General features: G+C 36.8%; 1 protein-coding gene across 1 annotated transcript in view; it reads right to left on the bottom strand.

Moving 5' to 3' along the window:
• The window catches only part of TMEM131 (transmembrane protein 131), a 245,818-nt gene that overhangs the window by 98,055 nt on the left and 129,994 nt on the right, over positions 1-17,769 (bottom strand). The window contains exon 5 of the mRNA XM_002928116.4: positions 13,851-13,974. Within this exon, the coding sequence (XP_002928162.3) occupies positions 13,851-13,974 (124 nt within the window). The remainder of the gene's footprint in view (positions 1-13,850; positions 13,975-17,769) is intronic.

The raw sequence follows: 17,769 nt of genomic DNA, 5'->3' as shown, positions 1-17,769 counted from the left end.
CTACGCCCTTCATCGTAAGATGTGTTTCAAGTTCAGAGACACAAAAATGTTGAAAACACTGTTTTAGAATCAATGAGTATGGTATTCCTGTTTGATAGCAGTTCTAATGCCAATGAAGATATTCAAAAGGGAAATTTATCCAGCCAGAGAAAAACTGGTTTCCTTTAAAACTTTTATGGGAACTTACGTATATATTTAAATAGCATCTTTTAAAAGTCCATCTAAATTCAAAAAGGAAGGAAAATTATCATGGAACACTTAATTCTTAGTATAACCTCTTGCTACTACCAGAATTGGATATCTAGTCTTGAGTAAGTAGGTGATGCATTGGAGACCTGAGTTTCTAGTTCTGTCACTAAGAAACTGTGATTTTGGCAAGTCATTTAACCTCTGTAGGTTTCAATTTGTCCTAAATTCAAAACGAGCCAGTTTTATTAGATGATCTCTGAGATCCTAATTATTAAAGAAACCATAAACATGACCAATCTCACTGCTTAATTCCTATGGAAGATGAGGTTTTGCTTCATGATGTCATTTATATATGAGAAGCAGCGGGGAAGAGTCTAGAAATGAGAGTATAAGTTCTCTTTGATAGTTCTCAGTATCTATCAAGACTTGACTCCACTATTATTTCAGTACTTTAAGAAGATGCTGAGACAGAACAAATATTTCCCTCCTTCTCCTCCTCCTCCCTTCCCCTCTCCCTCCTCCTCCTCCTTTTTCTTTTAATAACAGGGAAAATCTAATTCCAAATGACACTTAAGGATGTAACAAAACAGAACAGCAGGCTCAGACACATAATCTTCCCATAGAATTCATCAGATTTGCTACAATTTATCCTTTCGTCCCCTTTCCTGCACACTTTCTAAATCAGATGAATTTGGTGTGATAAAAAATTAGGAAACAGTATAAAAAGTAATGAAGAACAAGCAAGGTGTGCTAGCTTTAACTTAACATTACCTGCATCTAAGTATTTCACCTTTGTACCACTGCTTAGTCCCTGGCCGGCTCCCTCGGGAGGCTCATCCAGGTCTACGACTTCACCAGTGACTCTTAAACTTCCATTTCAAATCCCGTCTTTTCCCTTATAATCTAAACTCAGACACCAACTGTCACTTGGCACTTGTACCTGGATGTCTAAGAGACATCTCAAATCTAAAACGTCGAAAACTGAGCTACTGATTATACTCCTGAAATCTGTTCTACCCTCAGCCTTCTTCATTCCAGTTGATGGCAACTCTGTCCTTTAGTAGCTTGGGACAAAAACTATAGAGTCAATCTTGACTCTTCTCTTTCTCTTAGTCCCACATCAGGAAATCCTGTGGGCTATGTCTTCAAAATATATCACAAATCCAACAGCTTTCTTCACTTCTTCACCCTTGTCGGAGTAACTGTCTTCTTACCATGAGGTACTGCAATAATTAATGTAACTAGTGTCCCTGATTCTCCCCTTGCTCTTCTGCGGTCTCTTTTTGATAAACAGCGATTCTTATAAATATAAGCTATCATTTTATTTCTCAGCTCAAATCCGTGAAGGCTTCCAATTTCAATCAGGATAAAAGCCAAAGTCCTCAACATAGCTTCTAAGGGCCTTGACAGTTTGCCCCTCCCATCCCTCTTCATTTCTCTCACCCTTGGGTCACTCTGGTCTAGCCACACTGTCCTGTTTCCACACAGGCATGCTTTCACATCGGAGCCTTTGTGCTGCTTGTATCCTCTGTCTGGAATGTTCTTCTTCCATATATTCCACTTCTTTCCATTCAGTACTCTCTCTCACCTCCTTCAAGTCTGTTCAAATGTCACCTTCTAAATGAAGCCTGTCCTGACTCTATTTAAAATTGGAGGAGTGATGGCAGCATGAGATGTCAGCATAAGACTGTCATGGCAGCATAAGACGCTCCTCCTTTTTGCCCTCCTTTTAAAGCTATGGATTAGAAATCCATTCACAAACAGAAGTGGTTTTGTGGGAATTGTGGGATTCAGCACCATATGCCAAGGGACCTGGGAGTTGTCTCGATCACCTGTGCATCTGGTAGTAGGTGGGCAGACTTCAGTATGGGCTGCAGAATCAGCGCACTTGCCCCAACCACTCTTGCCATGGTGAGGAAAAAACCTGCGGAGTGCTGACCTAGGCAGATACCCATACAAGACAGACGTTGCAGAAGTCTAGCCCTTCTGGGGACACATTCCATTATGCCACTGAAGAAAAAAAAATGTTTGGTCACAGTGGAAACTGTAAGAGGAATTTTCCCAGTGCCATTCCCCTTTCCCCTACTCCACCAAAGCAACACTCCATGGAAATGAATTATCCAGAAGTGGAAGCCTTTACAACAAGGGAAAAGGAGAGCAGTGAGTGAGTACCCGACTACCCCAGTTGTGCAGGGCACGTCAGGAGAAACCCATTTCTTTCCAGCAGCACCCAGAGTACAGAGGCAGGACCCCCAAAACTGGGAAAGGGAAGAGAGCAGGAAAGAGACAGATAAGAATAATCAAGGGGCATTAAGAGTACACAGTTGCTGATGACTGTGCTCAGGACTTCAGCAGGAAGTCGGCCCACAAACCGCTGGGAATACTTCATCTGATGATACCCCCACTGGGTCTATAGGCATCCCAACACCCTAGTGCTAAACCCACATGTCCTCTCACTCTGCAGTTGGCTCTTCATGTTTACTCCCAAGTGCAGTGGTGAGAGCAAGTCCAATAAATGGACTGTTATCAGGAAAACAGCAGGATGTGTGGGCAAGGGAGAAACCACAAACTTGAGTACCACCTTCTGGAAAATCTAAAAGGTGGAGAAAATCCAAATATAACAGCACCAATAAACAGTATACCCCATCTGAAGACAACAAGTAAAGATTTAGGAAGGGGTCTGCTACCTCAAACATAAAAGCAGAAATGCAAAACTACAAGGAACATGAAAAATCAAAAAACATGATCACCAAAAGAACCGTAATTCTCCAACAACCAAAAGCACAGATTTTTGCAATCTAGCTAGCTGGAAAAAAAAAAAAAGGCAACTACTTTGAATCTTTTAAGATTTTATTACTTGAGAGAGAGAGAGCACAAGCAGGGGGAGCAGCAGGCAGAAGGAGAGGGAGAAGCAGGCTCCCCACTGAGCAGGGAGCCTGGTGTGGGGCTCGATCCCAGGACCCTGGGATCATGACCTGAGCTGAAGGCAGATGCTTAACTGACTGAGCCACCCAGGCGCCCCTCAAAGTAGTTCTTTTGAACAAGCTCAGTGGTGTACAAGAAAACTCAGAAGGACAATGCAATGAAATCAGGAAATAATACACACACAAAATAAGATATTTAACAAAGAGAAGAAATAACAAAAAAGAACCACAATGAAATTCTGGAGTTTAAGATTTCATTGATTGAAATGAAAAAAAAAATGAAATAGAGAGCATGTATGGCAGAGTAAAGCAAATAGAAGACAGAATAAGTGATCTAGAAATTTTGAATTATCCCATTAGAATAGAACAAAGGAAAAAGAATTTAAAAGAGTGAAGGAGTCTATTGAATCTATGGGAGTACATCTAAGAACAAATACAATAATCAGAGTTCCAGAGAAGAGAGGGAGAAGGGGGCAGAAAGTTTATTTAAAGAAATAATAGCTAAGAACTTCCCAAACTTGAGGAGAGGCCTGGACATCCATGTTCATGAAGCTAATAGATCACCCTATTATCTCAATGCAAAAGACCTTCTCCAACATATGGTATAATGAAACTGTCAAAAATCAAAGACAAAGAGAGAATCCTAAAAGCGCCCAGGGAAAAAAAGATTGTAATGTATAAAGGAACTCCATGAGGCTAATTAGTGACTTCTCAGTAGAAACCATACAGGCCAGGAGAAAGTGGGATGAGATACTCAAAGTATTGAGAGAAAAAACTGCTAGCCAAGAATACTCTTGTCTGACAAAGTTATCCTTCATAAGTGAAGGAGAAATAATGACTTTCTTGGACTAACAATTAACTGGTGGTGAATTCTGAGGAAGTTTATCACCACTAGACTTGCTTTGTAAGAAATGTTTAAAGGAGTTCTTCTAGCTGAAATGAAAAGATGTTAATAGTGATACAAAAACATATGGAAGTATACAACATACTGGGTAAAGGTAAATATACAACGAGACACAGAAAATCCTAATTCTGTAATAGGATGGTGTGTTAACCATTTAACTGTACCAGAAAGACTAAAGAAGAAGAGTATTAAAATAATTGTAGCTATATAATTTGTTATAATTTGAACTCACAATATAAAAAGGCCAATAATGACATCAAGCATATAAAAGGGGGAAGAGTAAAAGGTGAAGCTTTTATACAACTTAAGTTGCTATCAGCTTAAAATGGACGGCTTTATAAGGTGTTTTATGTAAGTTTCATGGTACCAAGAAGCAAAAAAAAAAAAGATTCACAAAATTTAAAGAAGTGGCAAACAGACTGGGGGAAAAAAATCACAAGTCTATAAAGGCAGGCAGAAATAGAGGGAAAAATAATCAGTGGAAACACAGCACAATCAAAAAGCCATTAAGAAGACTGCACTGTAAGTCCTTACATATCAAGAATAACTCTAAATGTAAGTGAGTCGAATTCACCAATAAAAAGGCACATAGGGACTAGATAAAGAAATGAGACCTAGCTCTATATTGCCTACAGAAGGCAAACTTCAGCTTTAAGGACAAACATTGGCTCAAAGTGAAGGGCTGGAAAAAGACATTTGGTACGAGTGGAAATCAAAAGGTGGGGGGGGGGGGGGCTCTGCTTGTATCAGACGAAACCGACTTTAAAAGCCAAAACGGTAACAAGAGATAAAGAAGGTCATAATATAATAATAAAGGGGTCAATGAATCAAGAGGGCATAACAATCATAAATATATATGTACCCAACATTGAGTACCTAAATATATTAAGAAATATCGACAGATTTGAAGTGAGAAATTGAAAATACAATAACAGCAGGGCACTTCAATACCCCACTTTCACCAATGGATAGATCATCCAGACAGAACACCAACAAGGAAATGTTGGACTTGAACCATACATTAGACCAAACAGACCTAACAGACATTTATAGATCATTCCATCCTATGGCAGCAAATACATGTTCTTCTCAAGTGCACAGAAAACACTCTCCAAGGCAGACCATATGACAGTACACAGAACAAGTCTTATGGCAAATTTAAGAAGACTGAAATAATTCCAAGTATATTTTCAGACCATAATGGTATGAAACTAGAAATCAACAAAAGGGAAGCTGGAAAATCTACAAATGTGTGGAAATTAAACAACATACCCCTGAACAACCAAGGGGTCAAAAAAGAAATCAAAGGGAAACCAAAAAGGAAACAAATGAAAATGGAAACTCAACATATGAAAACTTATGGGATGCTGCAAATGCAGTTCTAAAAGGGACTTTATAGTTATAAACGCATATGTTAAGAAAATAGAAACACCTCAAATAAACAACCTAACTTTATACCTCAGGGAACTAGAAATAGAAAAACAAACCCAAGTCCAAAATTAGCAGAAGAAAAGAAATAAAAATCAGAACAGAAATAAATAAAATAGAGACCAGAAAAACAATAAGGAAAAAAAACCCCACTGAAACTAAGAGCTGGTTTCAAAAAGATAAAGCAAAATCGGCAAACCTTTAGCTACACAAACCACGAAACAAGACAATACTCAAAGTCAGAAGTGAAAGTCAAGGAGACATAACAAATGATATTACAGAAATACACAGGATCGTAGGAGACTAGTATGAACAATTACATGCCAACAAATTGGATAACCTAAGAAATGGATAAATTCTCAGAAACATACAACCTACCAAGAATGAATCAAGAAGAAATAGAAAATCTGAACAGACCAGTGAGTAAGGTGATTGAATCAGTAACCAAAAACCCCCCAACATAGAAAACCCCAGGATAAGCTGGTTTGACTAATGAATTCTACCAAACATTTAAAGAAGAATTAATGCCAATCTTTTCAAGCTCTTCTAAAAAACTGAAGGGACAGAATACTTCAAAACTCATTTTATGAAGCCAGCATTACCCTGATACCCCAAAGACAGACAAGGGCAAACAAGAAAACTATAAACCAATACCCTCGATGAATACAGATGAAAAAATTCTCAAAAAATATTAGCAGACTGAATTCAACACACATTGAAAGTACTATATTCACCATGACCAAGTAGGATTTCTCCTTGGGATGAAAGAATGGTTCAATATATGCAAATCAATAAATGTGATACACCATGTTACCAGAATGAAAAAGATCAAATGATCACCTCAATTAATGTAGAAAAGCATTTGACAAAATACAACATATTTTCATGATAAAAACCCTCAACAGATTGGGTACAGATAGGACACAACTCTATATAATAAGGGCCACATATGGGGGTGCCTGGGTGGCTCAATCAGTTAAGCATATACCTTCAGCTCAGGTCATGATCCCAGGGTCCTGGGATCGAGCCCCACATTGGGTTCCCTGATCAGTGGGGAGCCTGCTTCTCCCTCTCCCTCTGCTGCTCCCTCTGCTTGTGTGCTCTCTGTCCGTCAAATCAATAAATAAAATCTTAAAAAAAAAAATAAAGGCCACATATGAAAAATCCATAGCTCACATCATACTGAACAAAAAAAACAACTGAAAGCTTTTCCTCCAGATTAGGAACAAGTTGAGGATGCCCACTCTCACCACACTTACTCAATGTAATAATGGATGGCCTAGTTAGACCAATTAGGCAAACAAATAAATAAAAGGCATCTGAATCAGAAAGGAAGAAGTAAAATTGTCATATTTGCAGATGATCTGATCTTATATAGAAAAAAATCCTAAATAAAGACTCAACCAAAAAACTGTTGGAATTAATCAACAAATTCACTATATTTGCAGGATTTAAAATCGACATACAGAGATCAGTTGTGTTGGTATAAACTAACAATGAAACATCTGAAAAAGAAATTAAAACTATCCTGTTCACAGTGGCATAAAAAAATACTTGGGAATAAATTTAACCAAGGAGGTGAAAAATCTGTACAGGTGCACCTCATTTTATTGAGCTCCACTTTATTGCACTCCACAGATACTGCATTTTTTACAAATTGAAGGGTGTGTGGCAACCTTGTGCTAAGCAAGTCTATCGGTGTAATTTCTTTTCAATAGCATTTGTTCACTTTGTGTCTCTGTGTCACACTTTGGTAATTCCTGTAATATTTCAAACTTTTTCATTATTCTTATATTTGTTACGGTGATATGTGATTAGTGATTATGACTCACTGAAAGCTCAGATAATGGTTAGCATTTTTTAGTATTAAAGTATTTTAAAATTAGGGCATATACTTTTTTTTTAAGACAAAATGATACTGCATGCTTAACAGACTACGGTACAGTGTGAACATAAATTTCATGTGCCCTGGAAAACTAAAAAAAATCATTTAATTGTGATACTCACTTTATTGTAATATTTACTGCAGTGGTCTGGAACCAAACCCATAATATCTGAGGTATGCCTGTGTTATGAAAACTACAAAACCTTGATGAAAGAAACTGAAAACACAAACAAATGGGAAGATATCCCATGTTCATTGATTGGACGAATTAATATATGGGTAACTCTCTGTCAAAATGTCCATACTACCTAAAGTAATCTATAGAGTCAAGGCAATCCCTATCAATATCCCAAAGGCATTTTTTACAGAAATAGATAAAACAGCCCTAAAATCTGTATGGAACCGTAAAGACTCCCAAGTCGCCAACACCATCATAAGAAAGAACAAAGCCTAAGGGATCACACTTCCTTCTTTCAAACTATACTATAAAGCTGCAGTAATTAAAACAGTATGGTATTAGCATATAGACCAATGGAACAGAATACAGAACCCAGAAAGAAAACTCCGCACATGCAGTCAACTAATATTTGACAAAGAAGCCAAGAAACACTCAACGGGGAAGGGTAATCTCATCAACAAATGGTGTAAGGAAAACTGGATAACCATGTGCAGAAAAATGAAATTGGATCCCTATCTTCCATCACTCACCAAAATTAATTAAAAATGGATTTAAGGCTTAAATATAAGACTTGATACAATAAACCTCCAGAAGAAAACACTGATATTGGAGTGGGCCATGATTCTTTGAATATGACACCAAAGGCACAAGCAACAAAAGCTAAAATCAGTGAGTGGGACTATATCAAACTAAAATACTTCTGCATAGCAAAATAAAAGGTCAACAGAACAAAAAGGAAACCTATAATATGGGAGGCGATATTGCAAATCATGTCAGATAAGGGGTTAATAACTAAAATACATAAGGAATTCATACAACTCAATAACAAAAACCCAAAAATCTGATTTAAAAAATGGCCAAAGCAATTAAACAGATATTTTCCCAAAGAAGACATAGCCAACAGGTATAGAAAAAGATACTCAACAATTCTAATCATCAGGGAAATGTAAATCAAAACCACAATGAGATATCACTTCATAACTGTTAGAATGGCTATCATCAAGTAGAGAAAACAAGTGTTGATGAGACCTGGAGATAAGGGAATCCTGTACACTGCTGGTGGGAATGTAAATTGGTTCAAAACAGTATGGAGGTTCCTCAAAAAATTAAAAATAGAACCACCATATGATCTTGCAATCCTACTTCCGAGAATTTACCCTAAGGAAATGAAAACAGGATATTGAAGAAATAAATGCACTCCCATATTTACTGCAGCATTATTCACAATAACCAAGGTATAGAAACAGCTCAAGTGTCTATCAAGAGGTGAGTAGGTAAAAAAGAAATGGTACACACACACACACTCTCTCTCTCTGCATGGAATATTACTCAGCCATGAGAAAAAAGAAATCCTGCCATTTGTAACAACATGGATGGACCCTGAAGGCATTGTGTTAAATGAAATAAGCCAAACAGGAAATACATATGGAATCTAAAAAAGCCAAACTTGTAAAAACGGAGAGTAGAATGGTGGTTACCAGTGACTGGATGATGAGGGAATTGGTGATATGTTGCTGAAGGGTACAAATGTAGAAGAAAAAGAAGTTCTGTAAATGTAATGCAGAGCACAGTGATCACAGACAACATTATATTATAAACTTAAAAGTTCCTAAGAAACTAGATCTTAATAGTTCCCACCAGAAAAGTGAAATGATAATTATGTGACATGATAGAGGTGTTAGCTAACTCTATGGTGGTAATCATATTGCAATACACAAATGTATCAGATCAACACATTGTACATCTTAAACTTACACAATGTTAAATGTCAATGGTGCACCTAAAACTTAAAAAATGTTAAATGTCAATTACATCACAATTTTTTTAAAAAAGAAAAAATTGGACAACACCTCCCACTGCACTCCTAATCCCTTTATCTTACTCTTTTTCTCTGCTTATCATCTAATCATCCGCTCATCATCATCTAATATTTTATAAAATTTATTTATTACTGTTGCCTCCCCTCTTGCTGCTGCTGTCACCCAAACCCCCCCAGAAGTGTAAGTGAAGAATCTTCGTTGTTCAGGGATAAATCCAAAGTGCCTGGCACATAGAAGGCTTTTAAGAAATACTTGTTAAATTAATTAATTCCTTATTTCCACACAGGTGGTAAACTATTTTCTAATTTAAACTTTCTTACATGTTTTAAATTGCAAAAGTAGTTAAGTGCTTATTTTACTTGGAGATACAGTGCCAACATGTATGAAGAAACTGTTAATACAACAAACCTTTCCCCATTCTCATCCTTTTCAGCTTACCCAGTTAACCCAGTTTACCTATCTGTACCTTACTCTGGCTCTTAATAATATGTACAAATATGTACATATTTTCTACTTTTTATAGAAATGGCATCATATTCTACTCTACAATGTTCTTTTCTTACACGTTAACACATGTATCATAGTATTCCGTATCAATAGATATGGATCGATTCTTTTTATTATCCACATAATAATTTTCCATACTATTGCTAGATCACATTTTGTTCAATTCCCATTAACATGCATGGATATCAGAGTTTAACCTGAAATAGAATAAATAATGTACAGGCTTCTATATCTAATTAAAAATAGTCATTAATATTCATTAATTACCTTCAACCCATGAGAAGAGATTATTATTATATTAAGCATAGTAAAATATGTGGGCTAAAACATTTAATTTTAGTCACAGATTGAAATAATGTTTTCCTTGTTAATCTTCAGATTATCTGAAAATTTAATGAATCAAAAGGTTCTAGACAATCAAGAAAAAATAAGTTGTGTTTGCTTACTATGTCTGTAAGGCACTACATTTTTATAATTCTTACCATAATAAAAATTTGACTATTATAATAGAGTATTAAAAATCTGTATTCTTTGATACAAAACATATATTACATATTTTATGGTCAATACACAATACAGTCAAGAAAGATGAACAGGTCTAAATTGCAGTCTTAATATTATGGAATTTTAAATTGTAAGTATAATTAACCAGACAATTATAGTTAATTAGCAGGTATTACAAATAACAGATAATTATTAGAAGTAATATATAGAAAAACAAATTGTCACACAACCACATTCCTTATTACCCTTATTCTTCTTGATTTTCAGGTTAAAATAAAACCTTACTAAGAGGTTTATTTGCCTGTGGGTTATTATATGGTTATATAAAACTTGGCTTTTTATTTTATTTTATTTTTTTTAAAGATTTTATTTATTTATTTGACAGAGAGAGAGACAGCCAGTGAGAGAGGGAACACAAGCAGGGGGAGTGGGAGAGGAAGAAGCAGGCTCCCAGCGGAGGAGCCTGATGCGGGACTCGATCCCAGGACTCCAAGATCACGCCCCGAGCCGAAGGCAGACGCTTAACGACTGACCCACCCAGGCGCTCCAAAACTTGGCCTTTTAAAAAAAATAACTACTCTTTTCTCTACTTCCTACTGGTTAGTTAATGCAGAGATGATATTGGGAAATAACTGAAAACTTAAATGAGTTACAGAAAATGTTCTATTCTCAAGTAAATAAGATCTGACCGGGAATTCTGTAGGTGACAGAGAGTTAAAATAAAATTACAGAAAGGGTCTGCTCTCCTGGACATGAGAAGACTCTTTTAATCTTTCACCAAAGGCTCTTAATATAGGCACAAAATTGAAGTGGAGGGGAAATAAGGTTATTTCTTCCTCCAAGAGTTCATTCCATTTCTCCCCTCCACTTCTTGAGCTGCTGGAGTCCACACCTTACTGCAGGAAATTCAGATAGAAACCAAGAAGAAGAAAGTAAGAGAAGATAGCATAGACTTTGGCTATCTTCTTATGAAGCTAAATCTAGGTGACTTGACTGTAGATTTTGATAGGTATAGATTATTTTTATTGTTTAATTCCATCTTCTGACAGAGGAAAACACATACTGATTTTTAACTTATCCTTTGAAAAACACACACATTTAGTTTATCTTTTGAAGAATTTTCAGAAAAACTCTTCTTTTTGCTTAAAGTTCATGTATAGAAATAAGTCCCTGGGAGAGTTTAGTTCGGAAATGTCAAGCTAGTGGCCGTGAGCTTGTTTTGTTTGGTCTACACCATCTGTTTTTCTAAAATTGAATTTATTTTCAATGTGTAAAAACTGGAAGATATCATATAAAAATTCCTATTTCTGATTCTTCTTGGAACATGAGAAGAACTGGGCATGGGCTTACATTCCCACATGGTAACCACCGGCTGGAGCTGAGTGTGGGCTGATCCCTTTGGACTGGCCACGTGCTCTCCAGGTCACCCTCATTCCACGTGGCCTGCTTCTCTCATTTACATTATTTATATGGTCCCTGTTAACAATCTGTATTTGTAATTCTCGGTCTAGTCTATGTCTTACGACAGAAACATGAAAAAAGTGAAAACCCTGGCCTTTAACAAGGGTGAAGCTTAGGTGTTTAGAAGCAACAAAACATTGCTTGAATTAGCAAAGAATGTTAATGAGTTAAAAATAAAATCTGTAGTGCAGTTGTGAACTATTTTTAAACTGTTTCCATTTTCACTTCACTATTTTGCTCTTTAACCCAACATGTCTCTGCACATTGGCCAGGCCCAGAAGCTGAGTGGTTGGATTTACACAGAAGTGCACGTCTATACGCAGGTGGTAACATATATGACCCACACTGTAGCTTAATATGATACAGATCAGGCCAATAGAGCACCTAGACCCTCAACTTGGTTCTTGACATTAATTGCATGATAGAAGCAAAACTTTCTGGAGTTGAGCTCTTTCTTCATTTGCATAATGAGGGTACTGGACTGAATGAATACATAAGTCTCTCCCCAGCACAGGCATTCTATTTTTTGAGAACATCAGCTTGTTTATAAAAGCTCTGAAAGTATCTTTTAGGTAATGACAAAAAATAGCTCCAGGAAAATTTAAAGAAATATTTTAGAAAAGGGGCGTTTTCCATGAGTACTACAAAAATAAAATTTTTATTACTGAAAGTAACATGCTAACTCATCAGTTCCTTGCTAATAAAATACTTTTAAATTTAAAAAAGCCAAAATTATGTCATTTTATTTTTTACTCTGGAAGTTGCTAGCTAAGGACAACATATGATGAGATAGGATTTTTGAAAGGAGGAATGTAAAATCTAAATAATTTGTATAATTTTAGCTGCTTTAAAAAAAGATTCTTTTTATTTAGTCATATCTCTTCAAAGGAGTCAGTGGAAACTCTGGGAAGATGAAATTAAGTTCTACTCATTTACCTCCCTCTGATCCTTGCTATTTAGCTTTTCTGGAAGCTCATTTATTAGTTATTTTATCAGCCTATCTATTAAAGCTTAATGTATGTATCGTCTCAAATTCAAAATTTTTGAAGACCCAAGTTTTTGGTCAGATAAATTTTTTTTTTAATTACAAGTTTTCATACTATCTACAGAAATGATTACAAAGTTAAATTTTAGAGGATACTTATGGTAGATAGAACTCTAAAATATCCCCCTAAATTTCCTGCCCTAATCTCTGAGATTGTGACTATGAGGAGATGCCATATCTGTGGTGATTTATATTACACAATAAAAGGGATTTTTCAAATGTAACTGAGGTCATTAGTTAGTTGACACAGCTCATCCAAAAGGAGACTATCCAGGTAGTTCTGACCCGATGACACGATTAAGGCAGAATTTTCTCCACTGGCGGTGGAAGAGGAAGCTGAAGAGACCTGAAGCATGAGGGAGCTATGACGCATTACTGCTGGCTTGAAGATGGTGACAAGCAATGTGGGCGCCCCAGGGAACTGAGAGAGGTCCCTGGCCAAGAGCCAGCAATGAAATGGGGACCTCAGTTCTACGAGCATAAGGAACTGAATTCTTCCGACAATTTGAATGAGTTTGGAAGTGGATTTTCCCTGAGTCTCCAGTCAAGGACTCAGCCCAGCTGACATCTTAATTATAGCCTTATGATACTCTGAGCAAAGAGCCCACTGGACTTACAACTTAGAAAACTAATGTGCTAATAAGTGGGTGTTGTTTTAAGCCATCACGTTTGTAGCAGTTTATTATGGAACAACAGAAAACTAACACGGTGCTGAGGAATCACTTACTATTAAAAAGGAAAAAAAAATCAAATAAATATCTGACTGCTACATTTTTCAGAGTGCCTAGGTTCAAAGTGGAATTGTTAAGTTGTTTCATGTTGAGAAAAACAATGTGTGTTTAAGAGTAGAAGTGATAATTCTTAGGAAATGAGGCAAACTGTAACCCAAAACAAATATGAAACATTCACATTGGATTTTAATTACAGCAAAGGGAAATTATATACAAAAAATCTAGATATTTCAATTTCAAACTCAAGGGAAACATTTATAGTAGAAATACTTACCCTATTTTGAAAAAATGATGCATGAAAATGTGATGTTGTAGCAGATATTGATACTAAAGTAATAGTTTCTTCAGAACTAGGATTATGTAAGTAAACTTTTTCCATTTTTGGCATTCCAACTGGCCTGTAAAAGCAAAAAACAAAAGCAAAAACAAAAACAAAAAACCTGTCACAAATACTTCAAAGATTATTTCTAGTTGTTAAAAAAATTAAAATACCAAACCTATGGGACAAATACATAGCCAAACACATAAAACTATTTATTAAATTGGTTTATACTTAAAATTACATATGAAAATGCATTCAACAAATACATAGCGAGTGCCAATTTTATGTCACACACCGAGCCAGGGGCTGGGATATGATGAAGCAAATCTCTGCCTAGAGGAACCTTACAGTCTAGTGAGGAAGAAGGCAGGGAACAAAATGGTCAGATCCTTGCATTGCTTTCTGTAATACCACCCTGCTTCCCTACTAATTCTGAATCAGGTCCTCTTCTCCCCAAATTCCACTGATACATGCTCTTTAATTTAGAAGAAACTGAGTGGCAACGTTATGTGAGCAGATCTGCCTTATGAGTTAGGGGCTACTATTGTCCTCATTTAATAGGTAAGGATATGAGGCACAGAAAAGTTACTTAACTTGCCCAAAGTCATACCTGGAATCTAAATTTAAATACAGGCCATCTGGCTTTAGTCCATGTTCTAACCCGTTATACTAAACTGTCTCCTCTCAAAGGAACAACATAAAACACACACTCAGTGGTCTGAAAGCCACAGATCCATTTTAATGTTCTCCTTGGCATCCACATTAGTTTGTTTTAAAAGTGAAATCTTCTCAGTTATGTAGTCCACTGAGTACATACACAGCTAATCTTAGTTGTACAGGCCTCCTAACTCCTCAGCATCAGAGAATTCTGCATATATATTATATTTCTTCTTAATGATCTCTAATCATTTAATTGGCACCAGTCTTACTTCCTCAACAAGATTATCAGCACCTTTCAGACAAAGGTTACATTATATGTGCACCATGTATTCTCCATGTTATCTAGCACAGGCACTTGGTAAGAGTGTGCATGGGTGAGCTTGCTCCCTTCACTCTTCCCCAGTGGAAATTAAGATCCTCCCTAACCTGACATCACTCAACCTAAAGAAGTAACTAACTCCCTAAATTTTCACAGCCTTCCAACCTGGCTCAGGCTGATTTCATGTTCATGGCCCCCATGACTTCACCAATCTCTTTGCTCTGTGTTTTCCTCCCTATCCTCTATGCCAATCCAAATCCTCATTTTCTAATTCAAAAACAACTTCTTTCACAAGGTCCTTTCCTCAGGCAACTATTCTGGTCCACGTTTTTATTTTATTTATGCTACTGCTCTCCTTGAATATCCCACCCCCATACATACATAAATAACAATGCTGGAAAACCGTAGAAACTAGAGAAAGATACTGATTCCAAGGCTTAACTGAAAAACAGTAAGAAACCCTTGGGGGAACAGAGGGTTGCCTTGAACTAGCAGGCAGGAAAAAGTGAGGACAAAGAATAGCCTAAGCTAACAATGAGAGGCTAGGGTAGAGGAAGTCTTCAAAACTATTCTCCATTTCCTTCCCTGCTTGCCTTGGGACAATCAGAACCTGCCCCTTCAACCTAGAACAGCAGAGGGGTTTATAGAGGTAAGAAGCTGATAATCAGCTACCCTGGAGCATACCCACCTCTAATTCCTCTCTTTGGTCCTCCAAAGACCAAGGGCTGTTTGATTACAATTTAGGAAGACACCTTTTGCCTAAGCACTATCAGATAGAGTGGTGGCCAACATAGGACAATTAACAGTTTTTACACATATGTGAGTGTGGAACTGGATCCTTCTACCTTGGGGATCATCTCCCTTCTTACATTCACAAGACACAAGGATCAAAAGGCTTGGTATTCTGCCTTTCCTCAATATGCATTACAAGACAGGAGCTCTTAAGGGCACACATCAAAATAACATGATTTGTGAGGAGTATAATCAATTAGAAAACATACCATGTTGTGGTAAACCATAGTGTTCCCAATCTGGTGACAGATCCTGTGAGAGGATTATACTTCTCCACTTCGTTAATATTAGGCGTGGCTGTAAGATTTTCTTTGGCCAATGAAATGTACGCAAAATGTGACATATAACATTAAGTTTTAAAAGTCATCTTTTACGCTTTCCACTTCTACACTGTTCCAAGAAATGGCATTTCTCAGATAGGAGTGCTGATTTCAGTCTACATCCCACTAAGATTTTGGGGTTGGTTGTGGTCTTAGAATATATAACTTGGTAAGTTCTAAATAATACACACCTGAAGTTGGAAAAGTTGAACCAAGAACTAAAAATAAGCACAATGTGATATACTTAAAGGAGATATGGCAAGACATTAGTAAAACAAAGAAATCATATAGAAAACAAAAGAAACTATTATAAAACATAGTATAAAAACATAATGTATAAAGGTAGATAAAAATCTATTAGTGAGTTGGAAAATCAGACTGACAATTCAGTTCAAAATTCAGCAAGAAATGCCCCCAACAGGGGAGCAGCTAGATACATAAGCCAACTCTTAACCAGAATAAAGATACATATAGATAAGAACATGTTAATAGTAGGGGACCTCAACACTCCACTCTCAGCAACAGAGAGATCACCCAAGCAGAAAAGCAACAAAGAAACAAGAGCTTTGAATGACATGCTGGACCAGATGGACCTCATAGACATATACAGAACACTACACCCAAGAACAACAGAATACATATTCTTCTCAAATGCACAAGGAACTTTTTCCAGAATAGACCATATACTGGGTCACAAAATAGGTCTCAACCGATACCAAAAGACTGAGATTATTCCCTGCATATTCACAGACCACAGTACTTTGAAACTGGAATGCAATGACAAGGAAAAATTTGGAAGAAACTCAAACACTTGGAAACTAAGAACCATCCTGCTCAAGAATGATTGGGTAAACCAGGTAATTAAGAAGGAGATTAAACAATTTTTGGAGACCAACAAAAATGAAAACAGAGCGGTCCAGAACCTATGGGACACTGCAAAGGCAGTCCTAAGGGGAAAATACATAGCTATCCAAGCCTCACTCAAAAGAACAGAAAAATCTAAAATGCAGTTTTTATATTCTCACCTCAAGAAGCTGGAGCTGGAACAGAAGAACAGGCCTCACCCAGGCATGAGAAGGCAGGTGGTCAAGATTAGAGCAGAGATCAATGAATTAGAAACCAGGTGCACAGTAGAGCAGATCAACAGAACTAGAAGCTGGTTCTTTGAAAGAATAAATAAGATCGATAAGCCACTGGTCAGACTTATTCAAAAGAATAGAGAAAGGACCCAAATTAATAAAATTATGAATGAAAGGGGAGAGATCACGACCAACACCAGTGAAATAGGAAAGATCATTAGAAACTTTTATCAACAGCTTTATGCCAATAAATTAAACAACCTGGAAGAAATGGATGCCTTCCTGGAAACCTATAAACNGAAACCTATAAACTACCAAGACTGAAACAGGAAGAAATAGATTTCTTAAATAGGCCAATTAACTATGAGGAGATTGAAGCAGTGATTAGAAACCTCCCCCAAAACAAGAGTCCAGGGCCTGACGGATTCCCCAGGGAATTCTACCAAACATTCAAAGAAGAAATAATACCTATTCTCCTAAAGCTGTTTCAAAAAATAGAGACAGAAGGAAAACTACCTAACTCATTCTATGAGGCCAATATTACCTTGATCCCCAAACCAGGTAAAGACCCCATCAAAAAGGAGAATTACAGACCGATATCGCTGATGAATACAGATGCCAAAATTCTCAACAAGATCCTAGCTAATAGGATCCAACAGTACATTAAAAGGATTATCCATCATGACCAAATGGGATTCATC

This window comes from Ailuropoda melanoleuca, chromosome 4 (assembly GCF_002007445.2).
Source record: "Ailuropoda melanoleuca isolate Jingjing chromosome 4, ASM200744v2, whole genome shotgun sequence".
Taxonomy (NCBI): Eukaryota; Metazoa; Chordata; class Mammalia; order Carnivora; family Ursidae; genus Ailuropoda; species Ailuropoda melanoleuca.
This window is presented reverse-complemented; position numbering and strand designations above follow the sequence as displayed.